The sequence below is a fragment of the Podarcis tiliguerta genome (genome assembly GCF_965153285.1).
Source record: "Podarcis tiliguerta genome assembly, chromosome: 12".
NCBI lineage: Eukaryota > Metazoa > Chordata > Lepidosauria > Squamata > Lacertidae > Podarcis > Podarcis tiliguerta.
The window spans coordinates 58,451,770-58,476,603 of NC_139545.1; the positions used below are offsets into that span (position 1 = coordinate 58,451,770).

General features: G+C 45.5%; 3 protein-coding genes across 6 annotated transcripts in view; 2 read left to right on the top strand and 1 right to left on the bottom strand.

Moving 5' to 3' along the window:
* The window catches only part of LOC310660977 (uncharacterized protein), a 776,342-nt gene that overhangs the window by 479,310 nt on the left and 272,198 nt on the right, over nucleotides 1–24,834 (top strand). The window lies entirely within an intron of this gene.
* Nucleotides 1–24,834, top strand: part of LOC310661044 (GTPase IMAP family member 4-like) — a 195,147-nt gene that overhangs the window by 131,052 nt on the left and 39,261 nt on the right. The gene's annotated exons all lie outside the window — the stretch shown is intronic.
* LOC310661041 (GTPase IMAP family member 2-like) lies at nucleotides 6,416–10,433 on the bottom strand. Its single transcript, XM_083406780.1, has 3 exons — nucleotides 10,286–10,433; nucleotides 8,650–8,674; nucleotides 6,416–7,271 (listed from the first exon to the last, which is right to left on the bottom strand). Exons 2-3 carry the CDS (start codon nucleotides 8,666–8,668, stop codon nucleotides 6,514–6,516), a joined length of 777 nt encoding a protein of 258 aa, XP_083262906.1. The 5' UTR covers nucleotides 8,669–8,674; nucleotides 10,286–10,433; the 3' UTR covers nucleotides 6,416–6,513.

Genomic DNA, 24,834 nt, shown 5'->3' on the forward strand with positions numbered 1-24,834 from the left:
GCCTCAGTCTTCTCCAATAAAGAAAACAATGCCCGACCTGAAGAATTTGGAGGAAATGATTCAGCAGAGGAAACACAGCCCAGAATAACTAAGGAGATAGTACAAGAATACTTGGCTAGTTTAGATGTATTCAAGTCTCCAGGGCCAGATGAACTGCATCCAAGAGTATTAAAAGAACTGGCAGATGTGATCTCAGAACCACTGGCAGTCATCTTTGAGAATTCCTGGAGAACAGGCGAAGTCCCGGCAGACTGGAGGAGGGCAAATGTTGTCCCTATTTTCAAAAAGGGGAAAAGAGAGGACCCAAATAATTACCGCCCAGTCAGTCTGACATCAATACCAGGGAAGATTCTGGAGCAGATCATTAAGCGAACAATCTGTGAGCACCTAGAAAGGAATGCTGTGATCACCAATAGTCAGCATGGATTTCTGAAAAATAAGTCATGTCAGACTAACCTGATCTCATTTTTTGACAGAATTACAAGCCTGGTAGATGAAGGGAACGCAGTGGATGTAGTCTACCTTGATTTCAGCAAGGCATTTGACAAGGTGCCCCATGATATTCTTGTAAAGAAGCTGGTAAAATGCGGTCTTGACTATGCTACCACTCAGTGGATTTGTAACTGGCTGACTGACCGGACCCAAAGGGTGCTCATCAATGGTTCCTCTTCATCCTGGAGAAGAGTGACTAGTGGGGTGCCACAGGGTTCTGTCTTGGGCCCGGTCTTATTCAACATCTTTATCAACGACTTGGATGATGGACTCAAGGGCATCCTGATCAAATTTGCAGATGACACCAAACTGGGAGGGGTGGCTAACACCCCAGAAGACAGGATCACACTTCAAAACGACCTTGACAGATTAGAGAACTGGGCAAAAACAAACAAGATGAATTTTAACAGGGAGAAATGTAAAGTATTGCACTTGGGCAAAAAAAATGAGAGGCACAAATACAAGATGGGTGACACCTGGCTTGAGAGCAGTAAATGTGAAAAGGATCTAGGAGTCTTGGTTGACCACAAACTTAACATGAGCCAACAGTGTGACGCGGCAGCTAAAAAAGCCAATGCAATTCTGGGCTGCATCAATAGGAGTATAGCATCTAGATCAAGGGAAGTTATAGTGCCACTGTATTCTGCTCTGGTCAGACCTCACCTGGAGTACTGTGTCCAGTTCTGGGCACCACAGTTCAAGAAGGACACTGACAAACTAGAACGTGTACAGAGGAGGGCAACCAAAATGGTCAAAGGCCTGGAAACAATGCCTTATGAGGATCGGCTAAGGGAGCTGGGCATGTTTAGCCTGGAGAAAAGGAGGTTAAGGGGTGATATGATAGCCATGTTCAAATATATAAAAGGATGTCACATAGAGGAGGGAGAAAGGTTGTTTTCTGCTGCTCCAGAGAAGCGGACACGGAGCAATGGATCCAAACTACAAGAAAGAAGATTCCACCTAAACATTAGGAAGAACTTCCTGACAGTAAGAGCTGTTCGACAGTGGAATTTGCTGCCAAGGAGTGTGGTGGAGTCTCCTTCTTTGGAGGTCTTTAAGCAGAGGCTTGACAACCATATGTCAGGAGTGCTCTGATGGTGTTTCCTGCTTGGCAGGGGGTTGGACTCGATGACCCTTGTGGTCTCTTCCAACTCTATGATTCTATGATTCTATTCTATGATTCTATGATCCCAAGGTCCTTGTGGCTTGGCTTCCGAGTCCTGGTAAGAGCTCAGGGCGTGGCTTGGTGAACGTCCTCTGAGCGAAGCACTTTGTAGACCACCCAGTAGAAGATGTTGAAGACCAGGAAGGTGAAGGGGAAGACCGCCCGAGAGATGGTGTCGATGCGCTTGGCCCTGTCCAGGTAGCGCCTCCGGAGCATCTCGTCCTCCCTCAGGAGCGAGGTGGGAGGGGGTGGCCTGTAGATGTCAAGACTTTCCATTGCCCCACCGTCCTTCATGTGCTGCATTGCGAGACGGGCTTGTTTATTCATTGCCCGCCCTCCACCCTGATTTCACAGCATCAAAACACAATATCCAAAACAGTTTAAAACGGCTGACAACCATGAAGAGAGAAATAAGGTGGGTCTGAAACCAGACATCTCGAGTGTTGGAAGCCAGGGTGGAGGAGAGGGGCGTCCTCAGCATCCTCCGGAAACTGTGCAAGGAAGGGGCCAGGCCCATATCTTTTGGGAGGGAGCGCCACAGTTTAGGGGCTGCCATAGAGAAGACTTTGTACCCTCTGGGCCTCTGCCACCGTGAGCCTCTGAGGGACTCCCAGGAGGACCCGCCTGGTGATCTCGGCATCCAAGAGGGTTCGTAGGAATCATTTGGGGCATGAGTCATACGGGGCTCTAAACACCAGCATGTGCACCTTGAGTTGGGCCCAGAAATGAACGGCAACAAGCGTTGCTGTTTTAAAACAGGTTACGGGAGATCAAGATGGAACCCCAGCCAGTCATTTGGCTGCTGCCTTTGGGACCGAGTGTGGTTTCCAAGTCATCTTCAAGGGCAGCCCCACGTGGAGAGTGCTGCAACAGTCGCATCTGAAACATAGAGCATAGAGGACCGGATCCGCTACTTCCTTGTGTAAGAGGAAGAGGCGAAATGGGGCATCTCTTCTGTAGGCACCATCCCAGCCTATTACAGACAGTGGCCAGGAGCAGACTTGGGCTAGGGCAGAGGTTTTCAGCCAGTGTGCTGCGGCACCCTGGGGTGCCTTGAATGATCGCTGGGGAGACATTTCCGTGATATGTAGCACATTTTTAAGGGGATGTTCTTGCCTTCCTTGAGGTCTCGTAGGGAGAGAGCAGGTGAAGCTTGCTTCTGAAAGGCTGGCGAAGAGTCCAGCTTACAGTTGCACCAGATGAGGAATTTTTAAAATGGGGAGAGATCTCCTTCATGTATTTTACTTCCAAGACTACTTCCTTGCCAATCTTATTCAGTGCCTGCACTGCCTCTTCGTGTCGCGTCAGAGAGGTCACCACCATTGACGGAAAGAATGGCATCTCCTACAAACAGGGCCTCTGTCTAATCTGCAAGCCAGCTCCTTAAAAATCTTGGAAATCAGAATGGGCATTTTGTTTTCCTGGCCCCCTTTGATACTGATGCCAAGCCCTTCGATGTCCTGCTTGACGATCCACACGGTGCGCTTGATGTTGGCAAGGGAGTCCAGGACAGGGGCTCCTGGCTCGCCACCATTCAGCTGCACGGGGCTGGGGGCAGCTGCAGCGGCTCGTCGGCGCCCTTGCTGCTGGGGCTGATGCTCAATAGGTCGTCAGAAAGGGTGACGAGCAACCGCAGCCACTGCTCGCCCGGCACCCACAGCTCCAGCAAGCCGCTCTTGGAGCTCCCTGGCCGGCCGCCATCTTCAGCGCATTCCTTGGGTAGCCACTGCTGCTACTCCTGCCTGCCTGGAGCGGAGCCAGGACACGCAGTGAGAAGCCACCGGCCAGGTGGACGGCCAGCCGAGCCGCCTTGAATGATGGTCAGGGGTGCCGTGTCTACCCACTATTCTGTAGGGATACTGCCAGGGAGACAAAATCCATCATGACTCCACGTCGTCTCCGGACGTCCATTGAAATATCCTAACATATTCAACACCTTCCCTCCCTCCTCGGATGCCCTCTCACATCTCTGCCTCCCAAAGACTTGCACGGCTGTTGGTTGCATCAGCCCTGGCTACAAGCTCCCCAGTTGAATGGTGCCTCTGGGGCTGGCCAGGCGGTGCTGGGTGCCAGGAGTTGAGGCGCCTCAGAGTAAGCAAGCGGGCGAGAGAGGAAGCCCAGCCAGCCAGTCCGCCAGCCCTTGCTGTTGGGAATGGACAGACAAGTGGGAGGCTGGACAGGCAAGGCAGGCGCTGTTCTGGCCTTTCTTGTGCTTGCTGTGTGCAAGGCCTGCCTGGGAGCTGAGTGCCCAGTGCCAAAGGGGAGCCTTGGCAGTACCCGCTGCTGCCGCCCAAGATGACTAAGGTGCTGGTCTCACATTCACCTTTGGCCAGTCTCCGTCAGGCCACTAAAGCTGAGGGCACCCTCTTCCCAGGCCCCTGTGGGGCAGTGTGAGGAGGCACCTCTATGGGGCAGGAGGGCAGCTCAGAGACCAGGGGCGGCATCTGCCCAGAGGACTCCCAGGGAGAGGGGAGAGGAGGCAAGGAAACACTCCACAAGGGAGGGTGTTCGAAAAAGGGTGAGGGGCTGCTGGCTCTGCAGGCAAGGGGTGGCATGACTGGGCTCCTGAGCCCCACAGGGGGGCCACAGAAAGAAGGTTGGTCAAGGGAACCATGGACCCCAAAAGGTTGAAAACCTCTGGCTTATGGGATTGTGACGACTTGGGTCACTGGGTTGGGCAGAGCAGGCGGAAGGCACCAGGCGCTTCAGTGACAAGGGGACCCAGAACTTGCCAAAGATCGTTTTGAGCTAAAAATTTGGGGTGCATGTTTTTGTACATGTGTTTTGAGCTCTGGTGTGTTTTGAGCTCCAAAGTATGTGAGGAAAGGGATCATTCAATAGATAAATGGAATGAGTGTTGTGTTGTACTGTTGAACTGTTTTATTGTTGTTAGCCGCCCTGAGCCCGGCTTTGGCTGGGGAGGGCGGGATATAAATAAAATTTATGATGATGATGATGATGATGATGATGAAATAAAAGTTTAGTTCTAAGCTGCCTTAAGACCCTGTCAGGGGAAAAGATAATAATTAATAATAATAATTTTATTATTTGTACCCCTCCCATCTGACTGGGTTGCCCCAGCCACTCTGGGCGGCTCCTAGCATATACAAAAATATAATAAACTTCAAGCATGGATAACTTCCCTATACAGGGCTGCCTTCAGATGTCTTCTAAACATTGTATATTTACTTATCTCCTTGACATCCGATGGGAGGGCATTCCACAGTACAGGTTGCCAGATATTCCTATCAGCACCATGCTTGTTTGTCATTAGGAGACTTTAGAGAGGGGAAATTGTGTTCAGGCAAAGGGTTAAACACTGGCTTCTCTGTATTCTGAATACCCCCCTCCCAAAACCATTTTTCTTCCTCTTTTCAAAATTTCTTTATGGACACTCATTCATGCTTATTTGGGACTTAACTCCGTCAGTGGTCGGTGTCACACGTTGAAAGAACAGTAAGAGCACATGACTTCCTTCGAGGAATGCTGGGAACTGTAGTTCACCTCCCAGAGAGCAACAATCCCAGACACCCTACGCAAACTCCAGTTCCCAGAATTCTCTGTGGGGAATCATGCAACTTAAATGTAGAGTGTGCAGTCAGCCCCAGTCACCTATTTGTTAAGTGGGAATAATTATGGTTTGCCACCCAGATCAGAATCCTTCCCATCAACAAGTGGGGATTTTGATCTGTACTTGCTAGGGCACGGCGATATCTGGTTTTCATCACTGCAATGCATCACCAGCTAAACATTGCAATATATTTATATATCACAATGTCTGAAATAAGAATGGAGCTATATAGATGTGAACAGATATCTGGTTTTCAACACGGCCATATATCACCAGCTAAACACCATGATGTACCGATATATCACAATGTCTGATGGATGGATGGAGCTGTGTGGAGGCACTGACTGGCTTCAGGGCTTTCCCCACATTGTGGTTTCTGCATAGCACACACACATCATGATTGGCGATATATTGCCTGCTCAAATATTATGAAACCGATATCAAGATACGGACTTCAAACCACTTCCGGACAATATTACTACCCAGCCCTAGTACTGGCTTTGATAAGATATGTGAGTTTGTTTCCTTGTCCGCGTACGTGGAATAGTTTTATATGTGCTTTTATTGTTATGTTTGTCCTGTTCAATTGGTTTGACATGTAATTCAGAAATGGGATGAACTGATGCAATCCATCATCAATCAATCAAATCTTTATTACGGCCATAGACCAGAATAAGTAGAGTGGGGTGCAATCATTTAGAATCTGTAAAATGTTTTGGAAAGCTAAAAAGTATTAAAACAGAAGGTATATCTAAAAGACTAAAAGAAACTAAAAGAGGGGTTAGGAGCATTAAACGGATGTGGAGGAGCATAAAAGATTAGTATATAGAAGACTACAACTATCAGTTTAGAGAGCACTATCATGTGAGTGTTCATTAAATCTAGTTTGTGGTGTGGGTCATCATCTGATGGATCTTGAGCGCTGCTGTGCAGAACTTGGCAACGTCGTATGTTGTAGCAGGATTGGGCTCTGACAGCAGCAGGGAGGTATAAATTGTCCTGTGCACCTTGGGGTACTTATGGAGTAATGGGGAGAGGAGGCTGATACTAATGTCTCTGTAATGTAGGAAGTGGAGAAGCACGTGCTCTGTTGTTCCTGTTTGTCCAGAGTCACAGGGGCATTGCAAACAATACAGCGGCAAATAAAATAATAAGCATGTGATTATTATGACATTGCACCCAGACAATCCGGTTTGTTCATTAGTTTATTTGTTTTTCTCCTGACAACTCATAAGAAGCTGGTGGGCTGGCTTTAAAAATCCCCAGCTTTGCTAAAGGGGAGATATTAAGAGGAACGATTATAAAGAAAAAAGTAAAGCCCTGCACCACACACACATATGAAGATAAATATTTTTGTGTAGCTGACACCCTTGCGAGCTTTCCCTTTCCCCTCTTCCTTGGCCCTTTTCCTGCAGATGTAAGATCCAAGCGCTGCCTCCATGATGGGCGTCTCCAGGTATGGCTTTGCATTCTCCTGGACCATCTCCAGGACCATCTCCATCAGCTCAGAGACCTGGTCCTCCCGTTCTCCTAATGCCGCCCTGTTATTAAAAGCGCAGAAGCGCCCCCCGCATTCTTGGACCAGCTTCCGGAGAGCCTCGTTATCTGACTGCATTACGTAATCCCGCAAGGAGTCGCCTTCTAAGGCTTCTTTGCGGGTGAACAAGAGGATGGTGTGCTTCATGGCCTCCCTCCCAAACATCTCCCGGACTCGCTGGGCTGCCTCCTCATCCTCCGCGGTGAAGCGGCCCACCTGGGTCACAAACACGAGCGCATGAGGGCCAGGCTGAGAGAGGTCAAGGCAGCGCTTGGTCTCCTGGTCCAGCCTTTCATCGCAATCTCCGGTGCCCAAAATGTCCGCTGTGTCAATCACGGACACAGGATGGCCTCTCCAAGTGCAAGACGCCCTTTGGCAGGACAAGGTGGTTGTCCTGGCCTGAAGTTTCGAATCAAAGAGCTTCTGGCCAAGGATGCTGTTTCCTGTGGCGCTTTTGCCACCTCCAGTCTTGCCCACAAGGACGATCCTCAGTTCTCCCCTATTTCCTGCGGGTTTTGAAAGACAGCAAAGAGCTGGTCAGCAAAAATATCAGAGCAACCACTTCTGGTGGCATCCCTCTTAATATGTGATTGTTGAGAATTATATTGTTTTCTGATCCTCAGAGAGACTGAATGCATATGTAAAGGTACCCCTGACCATTAGGTCCAGTCATGGCCAACTCTGGGGTTGCAGCACTCATTTTGCTTTATTGCCCGAGAGAGCTGGCGTTTGTCCGCAGACAGCTTCCGGGTCATGTGGCCAGCATGACTAAGCCATTTCTGGCGAACCAGAGCAGCGCATGGAAACGCCATTTACCTTCCCGCCAGAGCAGTACCTATTTATCTACTTGCACTTTGACGTGCTTTCAAACTGCCAGGTTGGCCAGAGCAGGGACCGAGCAACGGGAGCTCACCCCGTCGTGGGGATTCGAACCGCCGACCTTCTGATCGGCAAGTCCTAGGCTCTGTGGTTTAACCCACAGTGCCACCGGCGTCCCTTATGTAAAGTGTACACATGTATAAATAAAAGCAGAAGAAGAACAGATTGGGAAACATTTGTGTACACCTGATAAATTCAACAGTGTAAATAAGTTTTGATGGATGCAATAATGGAATACTGAATGGTTTAGTTTTTTGTAAAATATGCAGGGATTTATGATATGCAAAATGAACCATGGAAAGAGAAGAAGGGAAGTCACTGATATTTTAAGGATGTTAAAATGAGTGTTTTCAATTGTAAAACAGAAGTGTGTGTGTGTGTGTGTGTTTATATAGCACCAACTCATGCAAAATATCACACACAGTACCTATGATGATGATGATGATTTGTATACTGTCCCTCATCCACAAATCTCAGGGCACATATAAATAATTATTCAAATGACTGGCTAACCAAGAAACCATAAATAGTTCCAGAGGACCATTGGTATAAACAGCTATGCAAGTATATTTCATACTTCTGCACAGCATCTTGTAACTGAGCATGAACCAAACAAGTTCGTTTCATAACAGGACAGCCGGAAAGTGGAATCTGTTCCTCTGGGGGCATCTTGAATTGGAACAAGAGCTCGTTCCTTTTCTAGATTAACTCTTCAAGCTCTGGTCAGTGCAGGCAAGAATGAGCCGGGCGAACCAGCGGCCTGATGCAGCTGAGGGCATCTTTCTAGGTTCCTGCAGATGTGCGTCAGGATGGCATCCCACCCAGGCACCTCCCACCTCCCCAAATCCCAAAATATTACACATTGGTATAACAATATTTTTTCTGCAAATAAATAAAATAAACGTCATTGGGGGTGCCGTGAAAAGCTCCTGCGAAATAGATCTGGAATAATCCACCCACCCCAAGCAGTCAATCTGCCTCTGAGTCACTGGAACCCTTCCTTACCTCCTCTGGTCCCGTCCATCTTCCCCTGAAAAAAATGGCAAGAAATCAAGATGATCTTCTCAGGCAGCCTTCCATCTGCAAACCCAGCACCCCACCCCTAGTTCAGACATGTGGTATCTCAAAAGAGAAAGAGCACATTTCAGACATAAAAATGTTCAGAATATTTTGCAAGCAATGAGAAAGGAAATGCCCACTGAACTGTGCCCAAACGCCGTGGCTCTTTCCTCAGGTGGCACTTCAACAGAATTCAATTAAAAACGTTATTATTATTAATTTCAAATATTATTTTCACGTATTGCAAGCAGAAGAATACCCCTCCTCACCCTGAAGAGCACACCAGGCAAACATTAGTTTAAACATATAAGGCTTTATATGACTGTATCAGGAAGTTCTTAACATTTGCTGTTTTATCTATGTTTTTAGATCTGTTGGTAGCTGCCCAGAGTAGCTGGGGCAACCCAGTCAGAAGTGTGGGGTTCAAATAATTTGCTTAATTTATTCATTTCATAAAAATATGCACCCCTTGATTGTAAAAAAAAAAAGAAGAACCTCAAAGCATTTTGGCAAAAGATAAAATCACCATTAAGAAGAATTAACAATGACTTAAAAGCTGAGTTAAAAAGTTAAAATGACAAGACCTAAGAACAGATTAAAAGTCTCGCCAGCTTTCTAAGCATCTGAATAGGCTTGTCTAAACAAGATTAACAGGCCTTCCCAGTGTCCCTATGTTCCAGAGACAGTCCCAGATTTACACAAGCCTCTCCGGTTTCAGATGTGATCCCAGAATGTCCCGCTTTTCCTTAGAATCATAGAATTGTGGAGTTAGAAGGGACCCTGAGAGCCATCTAGTCCAACCCCTGCAATGCAGGAACATCCAGCTGCCCCAAACGGATATCGAACCTGCAACCTTGGCTCTAACCAACAGAGACATCCAGGCTTAGGATGTCCCTATGATCATCGGAGAAATGTTGGAGGGCCTGGAGGTACGGAACCCACGAGCCAAGGAGATGAGTAACTAGACAACCTTTAGAAGACATCTGGATAGGGAAGCTGTGTAATGTTTGGTTATGCTTTTATATATACACGTTGGAAGCCTCCCAGAGTGTCTGGGGCCACCGAGTCAGATGGGTACAAATAATACAACTATTAATATTATTATGGGATAGGACGTCCCTATTTTCATCGGAGAAACGTTGGGGAGGGTAAGGAATAATTTCAGCAAGCGCCAGACGGAGTACAGTGTCCCTGACAAAAACAGCCCTGCAACGCCCCCGTTCCTGTTTGTGGTGGAAGAGAAGCCCCACTTCGGGCGCACTCTTAAGCCACACTCGGTGGATCAGCCTTTAAGGATCCTCCACAGGGATCCTCCCTTGCCTTTTGTTGCAACAGGCTAAACCCAGCTGCTGCCTCCCTAGGAAGCTTGAGGGCAGGGGCACAGCCTGGTATGTCTGGGCATATTGAAGGGAGCTGCTTCTGAGCGAGGAAGGGGCGCCCAGGAGCGCGGAGAGGCTGCCCAGGGCTGCCAGCCAGACAAGGGGCGTCTCCCGGGTCCTCTTGCAGCAGGCGCTCCCTTTGCAACGAGATCCTCCCCCCCACTCTCTCCACCACTCTGCCCTTCCCAGATGGCAGACCTCACCTCCTCAGCTGCTTCTGCGGATCCTTCCTCGTTCCGCGTCGTCTTGCACGCCGGTTTGAGTTTTCCTGCAGTGAACGGGAGCGAGAGACGAGCTGCTTCTCCGAAGGGGAAATGAAAGTAGCAGCAGAATTAGGTCCCCTTCTGCTTGGAATGAGCAGGACAAGATTTCCCCCCAGTGGCTGCCTGGAGAACCAGCAGCTGGTTTGGGCGGTGGGTGGCCGCGTCGGGCGCTTTTCAGCTTAGAGAAAAGGCGAGCGCACAAGAGGCTCGCAGAATCCGAGAATTACAGAGTTGGAAGGGACCCCGAGGGTCATCTAGTCCAACCCCCCTGCAATGCAGGAATATGCAGCTGCCCCATCGAACTTGCAACCTTGACATCACCAGCACCATACTATACTGAGAAGTGCACAGAATGTTTCCTGGCAGGGGTTGAGGCATAATTTTCTGAGGGGGACGAGCCTCCTAATATTCAGGGTGTTCTCACGAAGTGTAATGCTGGTGGTCAACAAAAGAGGTTCAAAGGCTCAAGGCAAATCTTTAGAAATGTTGTATAAACACCGACAACTGGGAAACACCGGTCTGCGAGCGCTCCAGTTGGAGAACAGCCTTGACCAAAGGTGTCCTGGGCTTGGAAGATGCTCAAACTCAGGACAAAAGGGAGAAACGTGCTACGAGGAAGGCACGCTTGGCAAATCCACGCCATGATTAACTCCTGCACGGAAGCCAATGTCCCCAGTGTGGAAGAATGTGTGGATCCAGAATTGGCCTCCAGAGTCACTGTTAAAACCGTGTTTATGGAAGACAATCTTACTCGGCTACGAGGGATCGCCAAAGAAGACAGAAGATTCAAGGTGTTGAGCAATGTCGCATGCATGATGTCATGCAGCATCACACAGCATCACACGCATGACGTCATGATGTTGCACAGCATCGCCCACAGGGCCCCCTCGATCCCCTTAAGGAGATGTTTATTATGCTTACGCGTTTTTAGGATTGTATTTGACTCTTGTAAATGGCTGTGGAGCTTTTCCTGAACCCCATAAGCTAAGTCATGCTGACGCCTCTGCCCCCATCACTTTTTAAAAGATGATGAGGATGTCAATCTGCAGAGAGAATCGGGGGTGGACTGGGGGCAATGGGGGCTGAACTCTAGGAAAGGAAAGGAAAGGCCATTGGGGCCCAAGTCCACAGGTCCATCTTTGTCCAAATGGCCTGCTGGCGAAAGGTGCCCATTGGGAAAGCCACCGGCTGAAGGTCGAGGTCCTCTCCTCCTTTGCCCGGGAGACGGTCCATGGCTCTGTGCTCCCTTGGGCCAGATGCATCCCTTCCTCCTCCTGCTGCCCTCAGCTGCAGCCACCATCTCCCATCCTCAAGGCAGGAGCGGCCCAAGACATTTTGCTGCCTGACCTTATAAAACTGCAGGTTATTATATTAATCCTGCTAATGTTTTTATCTGTTTACAGTTTATCTGTAAAAAATCAGTAATCCATTACCATTCTTTTTTATTTTATTTTATTTTCATTTTTTATTGTTTACGAAAGGGGGAGGACACAAACACACACACTCACACAACCCCCCTCCACTACAAATACATAGTTTTACAATTTCAAGTTTGCACATTCAAAACCTGCATTTATCAAAATACTATAAACAAAACCATACACCAGTGTGGCTTCCCTCCATCCCAATTTGACATCCTTAAAGCAATAATGTTTATTTTACATGGCGTTTTTATACTAATCACTGTCTGTCTGCTGTTGGTTTTATTTTAGATTGATTTGTCTTTACATATCTAATCTCAACCTATCAGCATATTATCTTTGGACCAGTGCTTTTTCATTCTTTCCTCAGATTCTGGTTAGACTGGTTTCTTATGACTGCCATTAGTTTGGCCAATCCTATAAAATCAGTAATAATCTAGCTGCAGCTGTGGTGTATAAAAATAATCTTTTTAGTTCGTCATGAATACACCCCCAGAAAGTCTTACCTTTCTCACAGCCCCACCAAACATGTATCATTGTCCCCTCTGCGTTGTTACATTTCCAACATAGATTGGATTTTAACTTATAAATCTTGGCTAATTTTGTAGGTGTCACATACCACCTATGTGACATTTTCATTATGTTTTCCTTGGTGGTTTGACAGGCAGTAAATCTAATGTCTGACCTCCATAGTCTCTCCCACTGATTCATCTGTATTGTATGGCCAATATCCTGGGCCCATTTAACCATTACATCTTTTATTTCCTCATCTTTTAGATCCCATTCCAATAGAAAGTAATAGATTTTAGATAATAATTTCTTATTATTTTTTAGTAAACAGTTTGTAATTTGGATTCTTCCTTTCCAAAACCTCTTTTCTTATCCAAATTGAAAACATTATAAATTTGGTGGTATTGAAGCCAATCTGTGAAACAATATCTTATCTCATCAAATGCTTTCAGTTTTAAAATCTGTTGTTCCTCTTTTAATAATTGTACGCCCGATTGCTCTCCAAATTTATTTTTTTAACTGCAAAGGCCTCTAATGAGGACAGCCACCATGGCGTTTGAGGTTCTAATAATGGTTGATATCTAGTCCACACCTTGTAAAGGGCATTCCTAATTATATGATTGGCAAACCCTCTGTGGACTTTGATCTTATTGTGGCCAAGGTAGGCATGCCACCCATATCTGTTGTAGCTTTCTAAGTCCAGTAAATCTGTTTTCTCTAAAAGGATCCAGCCCTTGATCCAAATCAAACATGATGCCTCATAGTATGTTCTTAAGTTTGGTAGGCCAAAAAACCCCTCTCTCTTTCTTATCCGTCAGTAATTTATAGCTTATACATGGTTTCTTGCTCAGCCATATAAACTTTGTCAAATCTTTCTGTCAGGGAACTGCCATCAGTGCCGGAGGGAGAGAGCAAAATCCAGAGGGAGGTGGTGCTAGAACTCCCAAATGGGCACCAGACAAAGTGGAGGGGCTGCTAGATTCTGGCAGCTCGTGTAATTTCTTCAGCAGAGACTTCGCTCTGGAGCACCAGCTCCACCTGTTGCCACTAGATTTCCCCTTGCAGGTGACCACCATCGATGGCAGGGAGGTGGTGTCCATTGATTTTATGACAGATCTGCCCAAGTCAAGGGGAAAGACAGCGGTCATGGTAGTGGTCGATCTACTGACTAAAATGTGCCATTTCGTAGCCTGCTCACATGCAGCAACGGCAAAGGAGACAGCCAGGCTTTTGGTGGGTCACATTTTTAGACTGCATGGGGCTCCATTGAGGGTAATCTCAGATCGCGGGAAACAATTTACTTCCCGGTTCTGGCAGAGACTCATGAGCTTGCTACAGGTCGAGGTGAGCTTCTCGACGGCAAGGCATCCAGAAACCAACGGACAAGCCGAAAGAGCGAACGGCATACTCCAGCAGTATCTACGCTGCTATGTCAGCGAGAGGCAGAACGATTGGGTAGAGAAATTAGCTTTGGCTGAATTTGCGTACCATAACTCTGAACACGTGTCCACGTGAATGAGCCCTTTCATGGCCAATTACGGGTGTCACCCTAGGGCCTTCCCGGGGCGGGGGAGGAAGGATGGAGTGTACTTGCGGCTGAGCAATTTGTGGAGGAAATGGAGGCCTTACACCAGCAACTCAGGCTGAACTTGGAGCGGGCCAAGGAAGTGTACAAGAGGCAGGCGGACAGGCACCGTCGGAAGGGGGAGGCCATACGGGTGGGGGACAGGGTGTGGTTGTCGTCCCAAGGGTTGCCCCTAAAGGAGGAGGAGGTGGATGTCAGGGAACTGCCATCAGTGCCGGAGGGAGAGAGCAAAATCCAGAGGGATTCCGGAGAGCGTCCCGGGATTGGGAGAGGCAGCCACCTTCTGGGGAAGAGAATCAGCGTAGCACCAGTGGAGAAGGGGGGGAGATGGGGGAAGCGGCGAGGCAGTCCCATGATTCCTTGCCGGGGACCAGCGGGGAGAGTAGAGGTCCTCCGCTGCCTATGCCCTCCTTGCGCAGAAGGCTTTCGCGCAGAGAGAGTAGGAGAAGACTAGGCGTCAAAGAGCTTCTTTGCTGGAAGAAGTTTAAGAAACGCCCACTGACGGATTCTGCCAGCGATTGAGACAGCCACGGGTGAGTGGCTGTCTGGACAGAAAAGGTTCACTCAGGCAACCCAGCCAGGTGTTTGCACCGGCTTACGCATGAGCAACCCCTAGAACCATTACACTTTCCTCCACTGATCAAAACATTACATTTTTCCTATGACTGGGATCATTTGAAAAAGGAAAAGCATTTTGGGGAGGACATTCATCTTTAATACTGAAATTCTACCCCACCAATGATAGTTTTAATCTAGTCCAAATTTCCAAATCTTTTTAAATTTCTCTCCAAATTTTGTTGTAATTATCATCGAAGAGATTAATATTTTTCATTGTTATCTCAATTCCAAGGTATTTTGCTTTTTTCACTATCATCAGACCTGTTTTTCGCTGTAATTCCCTTTTCTCCTGGTCCCGTAGATTTTTAACCATTAGCTTTGTTTTTGATCTATTGAGTTTGAAACCAGAGACCTCACCAAATATCGCATTTTTTTCCAGCGCTTTGGGAATACTCAGTTCTGGGTCTTCTACTGTTAATATTAAGTCATCTGCAAAGGCTTTCAATTTGAAAGCCCTTTGTCCCAGAGATATCCCTTTAATTTCTTCTTCTTTCCTCAATACCGAATTGAGTATTTCCAAAGTCAATATAAGCAATAGAGGAGAGAGTGAGCAGCCCTGCTTTGTACCTTTCTCTTTCGGAATATATTCTGTTTTGGCATTATCAATTATTAAATTGGCTTTCTGTTTTCCATAAATAGCTTTTATGGCCTTAGTAAATTGTTCCCCCATAGAAGACAGATCTATAACTTTCCTTAAAAATTTCCCTGACAAATTATCGAAAGCCTTCTTGGTGTCTACCAACATGAACACAGCTTTTTTGTTGGGCTTTAGATCTAAATATTCAATCAAATCTAACACCACCCTTATGTAGGTTTTCATGTGATGATCCGGCAGGAAACCTGCCTGATCTTGATTAATAACATCCTTTAGAACCAATTTTAGTCTGTTGGCCAAGATTCCTGTGTAGAGTTTGTAATCGCTATTTAAAAGTGAGCTAGACCGATAATTATTGGCAGATTCACGGGGTGAGCCTTGTTTGTGAATTAATACTATATTGGCTTCTTGCCATGAATCCGGGATTTTACCATCTTGCATTATTTTATTCATTAATAATTTCATTGGTTGGGCTATTACCTCCTCTAATTTTTTATAGTGGATTGCTGGTAGCCCATCTGGACCGGGTGATTTGCCCAGCTTTGATTTTGAAATAATCTGATGTATTTCCATCATCGTAACTGGCAAATTTAATTGATCCATTTTCTCTTCTGCTATTTTGGGAATATCTTTCCCTTGAAGATACTTTGTTATATCCTGTTCATCCTCTGCTCCCACCAGCAGTTTACCTGGTTTGTTGGCTAATTCAAAATTTGTTTCATCCATTTGATATTATTTTCTACCTCCAAATTTAGGAGTGATGATAGTTGGGTTTGTAATATTTTAATGTTTTGACTTGCAATTTTATTTTTTGGATTTTTGGCTAATGTATTCTTGTTCATTGCTATTTCCTGTCTAATCTGGTTTAGTTTTGTTTCTCTGATTCTTTTTTGTATTATATTTTGATGAATGTAAAATCCTTGGATAAAAGCTTTTCCAGCATCCCAGATGAGTCTTATGTCTGTCTCTTGTGCCATATTTATTTCAATGAATTCTTTTAGTGCTCCTTGAGCTTTTTGGAGTATTTTATCATCATTTAGAATTCTCTCATTCATTCTCCATCTTTTACTGAGCTTCTAATCCTTCTTAATTCTATCATTGGGTTATATGATATGGATTTGGGTTGGAGCTCCACTTTTTAAATTAATGGCCTTAAATTATTTGAAATCCGTATTCCATTCTGCCAGTAGATTTTTTGGCTTCTGAATAAAATGTATATTTTCTTTCCCTTATATATTTGTCTCTCCATGCATCCATTTCCATTCTTATATAAAAAGTTTGTTCTCTTGATTTCTTATTCTTCCCACAAGTTTCGCCATTTCTGCATATTCCATAACTTTTTGGATCCATTCTTCCTTTACTGGGACTTCTGCTTCTTTCCACTTTGGGGCGAGCAACATTCTTGCTGCTGTAGTAGCATAGCATACTGTCAGGGAACTGCCATCGGCTTAGAGGCGTGAACAATTGGGTGGAGAAATTAGCGCTGGTTGAGTTTGCATACAATAATGCTGAACATGTGTCCACAGGGATGAGTCCCTTTATGGCCAACTATGGGTGTCACCCCAGGGCCTTTCCAGGACAGGGGGAGGAGGAATGGAGTGTTTCGGCTGCAGAGCAGTTTGCAGAAGAGATGGAGGCTTTGCACCAGCAGCTCCAATTGAACCTGGAGAGAGCCAAAGAGGTGTATAAAAGGGAGGCAGACAAGCATCGCAGGCCAGGGGAGGTCATACGGGTGGGGGACAAAGTGTGGTTGTCCTCTCAGGGGTAAGTAAGAGAAGGAGCTATCAAAACCTGACAGCAATCTTAAGAGGAGCAGAAATAAATTACAAATGGGAATTCCCAGAGGTAGTTTCCTTTACTTACAGGAGAAAGAGATTTAGACTAGTCTCAGACAGTCAGGTACAGGAATTTTTGGGAAAACATGGCAAAGACCCAGAGTTTCAAAGCTCGGGAGGATGTTCTAGAACCCCTTCTGAGATGCAAAGAGATGAACTAGAAAAGACTGAAAGAGCAGGGCAAAAAAGCAAATCTTTTTAAAATAAATCAGATAATGGCAAATCTTAAATTATTAACTTGGAATGTTAACAACCTTAACAACAGTATAAGAAGGAACAAGGTGTGGCATGAAGATTTAAAACATTTAAAACGGAATCTGGACATAATTTGCCTACAGGAGACTCATGTTGCAAGAAAACATGAGAAAAGTAATAAGTAATAAGAGGTTAGGGAGCCTTTTCAATACATCAGATGTTTCCAAAAAACGTGGAATTGCACTTGAACCACAATTAATTCAAAAAGATGAGAAAGGGAGAAAATTAATGGTGCAAATTAAAGATGAAGGAGAAAAAATAATCTTAGTAGGGATATATGCACCAAATGAAAATAAATCAAAAAAATTTCAGCATCTAGAAACAGCTAATAAGAAGGCAAAAGAGAAGAAAAAGAAAGAGATTTTACTCAAAATAGCAGAAAAAGAAAAAGAATTCATAAAAGCATTAAACAAAGAGATAGTAAAACAGGAGATAAAATTATTACAATCACAATATTCTATGGTAACTAGTGAGGAAATAGCATGGGGGGGGGAAACATTTTTTTTAAAAAATGCCAATAAAACAGGGAAACTTTGGGCATGGCAATTGAGAAAAAAGTGAACGAAATAACTATGTGAATCAGATAAAGCTTAATGGTAGGATAACTGAGAAACCAAAAGAAATAAGGGAGGCTTTTGTAAAATATTTTAATGATCTTTATAGAAAAAGAACTGAAGATTCAAACAGGATAGAAAATTATATTAAAAACAGTGAATTACCAAAGATAACAGAGGATCAGATAAGGATGTTAAATATAGAAATTTCAGCTCAAGAAGTAAGTGAGGCAATAAACCAAACAAAAGTAGGAAAATCCCCAGGGCCAGATGGAATAACAGCAAAATATTATAAAAAATTGACTGAACAACTTGTGAATCCCCTGAAAGATACAATGAATGAGATTCTGAAAACAGGGAAAGTTCCAGAAACATGGAAAGAGGCCTATATAACTTTGATACCTGTCAGGGAACTGCCATCGGCTCAGAGGCGAGAGGGGGAAAGGCAGATGGATTACAGAGAGCCTCCAAAAATCGTGGGAAGCAGCACTTCCTCAGTGGAGGAAGGAAGCCACGCCTCTAGTGAGGAGGAGATGCAGGGCTTGGAGGATGCAAGGCAGTGCTAGGACACCTTGCCTGAGCAAAGCGGGGAGGAGGGAGGTCCCCCTTTACCCAAGCCTTCCTTGCGCAGTAGGAAATTTGAAATTTACAGATTGCATATTATTGAGAGAGAACTATATGAAAATGATGTACAGATGGTATTTATCACCGGTTAAATTAGCAAAAATGTATAAAAACGAAAAGAAAGAGTGTTGGAGATGTGAAACAGAAGGTATGTTCTGTCATATGTGGTGGGATTGTAAGAAGGTAAGATCCTGCTGGGAAATGATATACAATGAATTGAAGAAAATGTTAAAAATAACTTTTGTAAAAAAACCAGAAGCCTTTTTATTAGGTATTTTAGGCCAAGACATACTAAAAGAAGTGAGGACTTTATTTATGTATGCCACTACAGCAGCAAGAGTGTTGACTGCACAAAATTGGAAGACTGGAGAAATACCAACTAAAGAACAATGGCAAGAGAAGAGAAGGGAAGATTCAATACCAGCGAAGATTCTGGAGCAGATCATTAAGCAAACAGTCTGTGAGCACCTAGAAAGGAATGCTGTGATCACCAATAGTCAGCATGGATTTCTGAAAAATAAGTCATGTCAAACTAACCTGATCTTGTTTTTTGACAGAATTACAAGCCTGGTAGATGAAGGGAACGCAGTGGATGTAGCCTACCTTGATTTCAGGAAGGCATTTGACAAGGTGCCCCATGATATTCTTGTAAAGAAGCTGGTAAAATGCGGTCTTGACTATGCTACCACTCAGTGGATTTGTAACTGGCTGACTGACCGAACCCAAAGGGTGCTCATCAATGGTTCCTCTTCATCCTGGAGAAGAGTGACTAGTGGGGTGCCACAGGGTTCTGTCTTGGGCCCGGTCTTATTCAACATCTTTATCAACGACTTGGATGATGGACTCAAGGGCATCCTGATCAAATTTGCAGATGACACCAAACTGGGAGGGGTGGCTAACACCCCAGAGGACAGGATCACACTTCAAAACGACCTTGACAGATTAGAGAACTGGGCCAAAACAAACAAGATGAATTTTAACAGGGAGAAATGTAAAGTATTGCACTTGGGCAAAAAAAAAATGAGAGGCACAAATACAAGATGGGGGACACCTGGCTTGAGAGCAGTACATGTGAAAAGGATCTAGGAGTCTTGGTTGACCACAGACTTGACATGAGCCAACAGTGTGACGCGGCAGCTAAAAAAGCCAATGCAATGCTGGGCTGCATCAATAGGAGTATAGCATCTAGATCAAGGGAAGTAATAGTGCCACTGTATTCTGCTCTGGTCAGACCTCACCTGGAGTACTGTGTCCAGTTCTGGGCACCACAGTTCAAGAAGGACACTGACAAACTGGAACGTGTCCAGAGGAGGGCAACCAAAATGGTCAAAGGCCTGGAAACGATGCCTTATGAGGAACGGCTAAGGGAGCTGGGCATGTTTAGCCTGGAAAAGAGGAGGTTAAGGGGTGATATGGTAGCCATGTACAAATATATAAAAGGATGTCACATAGAGGAGGGAGAAAGGTTGTTTTCTGCTGCTCCAGAGAAGCGGACACTGAGCAATGGATCCAAACGACAAGAAAGAAGATTCCACCTCAACATTAGGAAGAACTTCCTGACAGTAAGAGCTGTTCGACAGTGGAATTTGCTGCCAAGGAGTGTGGTGGAGTCTCCTTCTTTGGAGGTCTTTAAGCAGAGGCTTGACAACCATATGTCAGGAGTGCTCTGATGGTGTTTCCTGCCATAATCCTTCAGGTGAGAGGTCATGTATGCACAGGAAGGGACTCATTGATGCTAATTGCTGGCCAAACCCTCTCCTCCGGGGTTTGCTGTAGGTGCTTAGAATGTACTTGCGGGCACACGTGCTAACCCTGTCTGTGGTGCCCACCCCTTTACCCCAAATGATGAGACAAGAGACCAGAGTATGGGGTTCAAATTGGCCACAACTTTATTGAATTTCAGACGTGGGAAACTTGGCACAGGCCTTGGCAGGCAACCCTCTCAGCCCGCCTGGCTGAGAATACTCAGGCAGATGAGGTCCAGTGAGAGGGGACTGCAAAGCACAAACTTACATAGCCTGCCCTTCCACCGACCTCGTCCCGGGAGTTTGACTTACATGCCGCCACTCTAGGGCCAGGGACTCCCGGTTTTTGCCCTTTAACGGGCCCTGCAAGCGCCGCCGCATGGGGAGGGAGCATGAATGCATCCCCCTCGACTTGATGTTAGACTAAAGGATACCTTGCCAAGGCCTAAAAACCGCCACCCGACGCCCTAAGGGGCCTTGCCGCCAAGTCCCACAACTGAGGACCAATCAAACCCTGCAGTCGTGGAGCCAGAGGTCATTACCCAATGGGGTCAGGTGCACTCCATCCTCCTGGAATAGGTCAACCCTACTGTTTTGATTGTGGGTGTTGAATGGCTTTTTTTAAATGTAAAGGTTCATCATTGTCCCACCCGATGTGTATGTCTTTAAGGGGCCAGAGCAAAATAACGAGGCCCAGCTTTACAGCTGTGAAACATAGCAGGTGCTGCTGAGTTGTATTGATTAAGCTGTGTCAGCATTTGGGTGTAGTATATAAGGAGCAGTACCTAGCTCTCCCAATACCCTGGGGGGTGGGTTGGTGGTTGGGTCGTGTTTGTTTGTTAATGTATTTAGTGTAAAAGGAGTTTTTGTTTTTGTAATTAATAGCTTGTTAAAGTTATTTTTGAGTCCCGTTTTAATGCATGGTCTCCCCAGCAAGCTCTCTGCAGCACTACCATACTGCAAACAGCCAACAGTGGGATGTGGAATAGAGAACCCACCAATCTGCCGCATGGTATTGCGCACTGCCCTGTTAATTTTTTCCACAGCATAATTGTTGCGAGAGGGATTGGAAGCCCCCCTCCAGTGGAGATGGGTTAGGAGATTGGACCAGCTGATAGCCATTGTCGGGTACAAGGCATGCAGGCTTTTTATATCTGCCCCTGCAGCAAGGGCCAGGACAATGCCTTTTTGTTCCACTAGATCATTCTCTCCCACATGTATAATCAAGACTCTCAGAGGGCCATACACTGCGGCGGCACTGTGCAGCATGGGCATCAAGTTCCACCAACGCATGCCCCGCTGGGCCATCCAATAAATGCATACCTTGGGGTGGAAGGGAAGGTTATGGCCCCATTGCACGACTGTGCATAATCCGCTGCCCAATGGACAATGCTGTGCCCTGTAACCCAGATCTTCATGGTGGGCAAACCTGTAAGAAAATTAAATTGCAAGTGATAAGGAAGAGGAGCCGGGACGAATGCAGCTTTTGCAGGCTGCCGAGCGCCAGCGCCACAGTGTCTTGATGTGGGCGGAGTCCCCCTGTACCATCGCTGAAGTGGCAGCCCTGATACGGTAGGAGTGCCCTGAATATTCCTGGGGGCTAACGCCACAGGCCACTAAGGCTTTGCGTAAGACTGCTATGAATTGCGATCGCATCAAAGGGCGCGTGTTTGAGTGAATGAAGAAAGGGCCCTTGCACTGAGGCCGGACCCTGAAGAAGCGGCGTGTGTCATGATATGGGCAGGGGCCCACCTGTTCCTTCGGGGACAGCGCCAGCATGACCCTTTTCCGCAATTGGTCAGTTTTTGAGGACCGAATCTTGACATTCAACATATCCCCAGAGAACTTAATGTCAGAGTCTGCCAGCCCTGATTGAGGGGGCCCAGCCAAACACTCCCTAATGCGTATGGCACCAAAAAAGGCTAGGGAGAATGCTGCCCGAAAGAGACACGTTTCGAAATTTGACCAGCAGATCTCTGGTAATTTTTTCCAAATTAGATTGAGAATGTTAATAGTGATAGGCTTCCTGCCATCCTGATGTAGGGGAATGACTCGCTGCCACCCAGCCAGCAGCTTCTTGTCACAGGGGTCCAGCCAACGAAGGAATTTACAAAAGAATGAGATAGCTGCCCTGTAAAGTATTAAAGTTTTTATGGCAAGGCCCTTGTGCTTTAGGAGCACCAAGAATTGAAGCACCTCCTCCTCGGATGCGTGCCGTGTCATGGAGCTGCGAAAGCACCCAAAGGCATCCCAGGCCCTGGAATAAGAACGTCTAGTGGAGGGTGCAATTGCTGATAATGCTCCCTGGTTTACTTCTCGCTTCCAATCTCCCACAGATCGTCTGGGAAGGCGTCAGGGGTCTGGGCTGCCTCTGCCTCTGGTGCCAGCTCATGGAAACGCTCCATTTGGAAACGAGATAGTGCATCAGCAATGTTATTGTTAAGACAGGGTATGAAACTGGCAGTGAAAGAAATATTGTGCCACAGGCACTCCAGCACAAACAGGTGCAGCACCCTTATGACCCTCTGGGACTTTGATGACTGCCTAGATATAACTCTTACCACCGCTTGATTGTCGGACCTGAAACAAACCCTGGAATTTGAGAAGAGGGTTCCCCAAATGTGAATGGCGACTAGAATAGGGAAAAACCCCAGAAAGGTTAAATCCTGAGTGATGCCTGCTGTGTGCCAAGAGGATGGCCATGGCCAGGCACACCAATGGCCCCTGAAGAACACACCAAAACCAAAGCAGCCAGAAGCATCAGAATGGACCTGGAACTCCACCCCAGGGTTAAGGCTCTTTTGCCAAAATTAAACCCCATTATAATCCTGCAGGAATGCAAGCCAAACCCTCAGATCTTCCTTTATCTGCTTTGTCACCCTGATGTGATGGTGGGGGGCTACCCCCCCGGCTGTGAGCCACGCCAAATGGGCACAAATGGCCCGGTCTGGCACAACTACCCTACATGCAAAATTAAGATGACCCAATAGGGATTGCACCTGGCAAAGGGTGGTCTTTTTAACCCCGAGCATTGCCTCCACCAAAGCTTTCAAGGATTCCAGCTTGGTCTGCGGGAGGCGCGATGACTGCCAAATTGTGTCCAGTTCAATACCCACGTAGGAAAGGATAGTAGAAGGGCCCTCAGTCTTGTCAGCAGCCAGAGGTATGCCAAAGTCAGCTGCAAGGCGCATGAATGTAGCTAAGGATAGGGCACAGGCAGGAGAAATGAGTTAGTAAAGGGTGTTGCAGTCGGCCGAAATGAGTATAAGGCAAAAGCCTTTGCTGATGACTTGGTATTAACAATTGAAGAACCACCTACAAGTATAAAAGAGGTATTAGAGGAAATAGAACAGTTCGGGCAAGTGGCCGGCTTTAAATTGAATAAAAAGAAAACTAGGATAATTGTTAAAAATATGAAACAGGACCTGGTTGAAATATTGCAACAACAAATAGGTATAGAAGTGGTTATGAAAGTTAAATATTTAGGAATTTGGTTAACCCCCCAAAATATTGATCTATTTCAAAATAATTACACACCAATGTGGAACAGTGTCAAAAGAGATCTAGAGGTATGGGGAAGGTTGAAGTTATCATTTTGGGGTAGGATTTCAGCGATAAAGGTGAACGTGCTACTAAGGTTGTTATTTTTGTTCCAGACAATTCCAATAATCAGAGGGGCAGCAATATTTAAAGAGTGGCAAAAGATAATTTCAAGATATATCTGGCAGGGTAAGAAGCCGAGAATACAATTTAAATTATTAACAGATGCTTAAGAAAGAGGAGGCTTCGCCCTGCGAGACTTGAAATTGTATTATGAAGCATCGTGTCTCTGTTGGTTAAAGGAATGGATGAAATTAGAAAACACTGAATTGCTGGACCTGGAAGGTTATGATAATAGATTTGGTTGGCATGCATATTTATGTTATGATAAGAAAAAAGTCCATAAAGGATTTGGAAACCACATATTTCGAAGATCTCTCATAGAAATTTGGGATAGGTATAAAAACCTATTAGAACAAAAAATTCCACATTGGTTATCTCCATTAGAAGCGATGAGTGTAAAAAAGGTCAATATGAGTGGGAAATGGATAACATATGGGAAATTAATAATTAGAGAAGGAGGAAATGATTTGGTTATGATTCATTGGGCCAAAGATTTTGGGTATAACATACAGTTGAGTGATTGGATAAAATTATGGAAGGAAGGCTTAAAATTTACTGCATGTAATGCATTAAAAGAAAATGTGATGGAAATGATGTATAGATGTTATATTACACCAGTGAAGTTAGCAAAAATGTATAAAGTCAGTAATAAATGTTGGAAATGTAAGGAAAAAGAGGGAACATTTTATCATATGTGGTGGGAATGTAAAAAGGTGAAATGCTTCTGGGAGATGATATATAATGAGTTGGGGGAAAAAAAAAGTTGAAATATACATTTATAAAGAAACCAGAAGCATTTCTATTGGGTATTGTTGGAAACGATATAAATAGAAAGGAATGTAAGCTTTTTCTATATGCAGTAACAGCAGCAAGAATAGTATTGGCCGAAAAATGGAAGCAAGAAGAATTACCAACGAAGAATGGAGGATGAAATTAATGGACTATGCGGAACTTGACAAACTAACGGGAAGGATCCGAAACCGGTGGGACCAGAAGTTTACGGAGGACTGGAGTAAATTTACGGATTATTTGAAAAGTATTTGTGACGACCAGATGATGTTTGTAGGTTTTCAAGAAGTTCTGT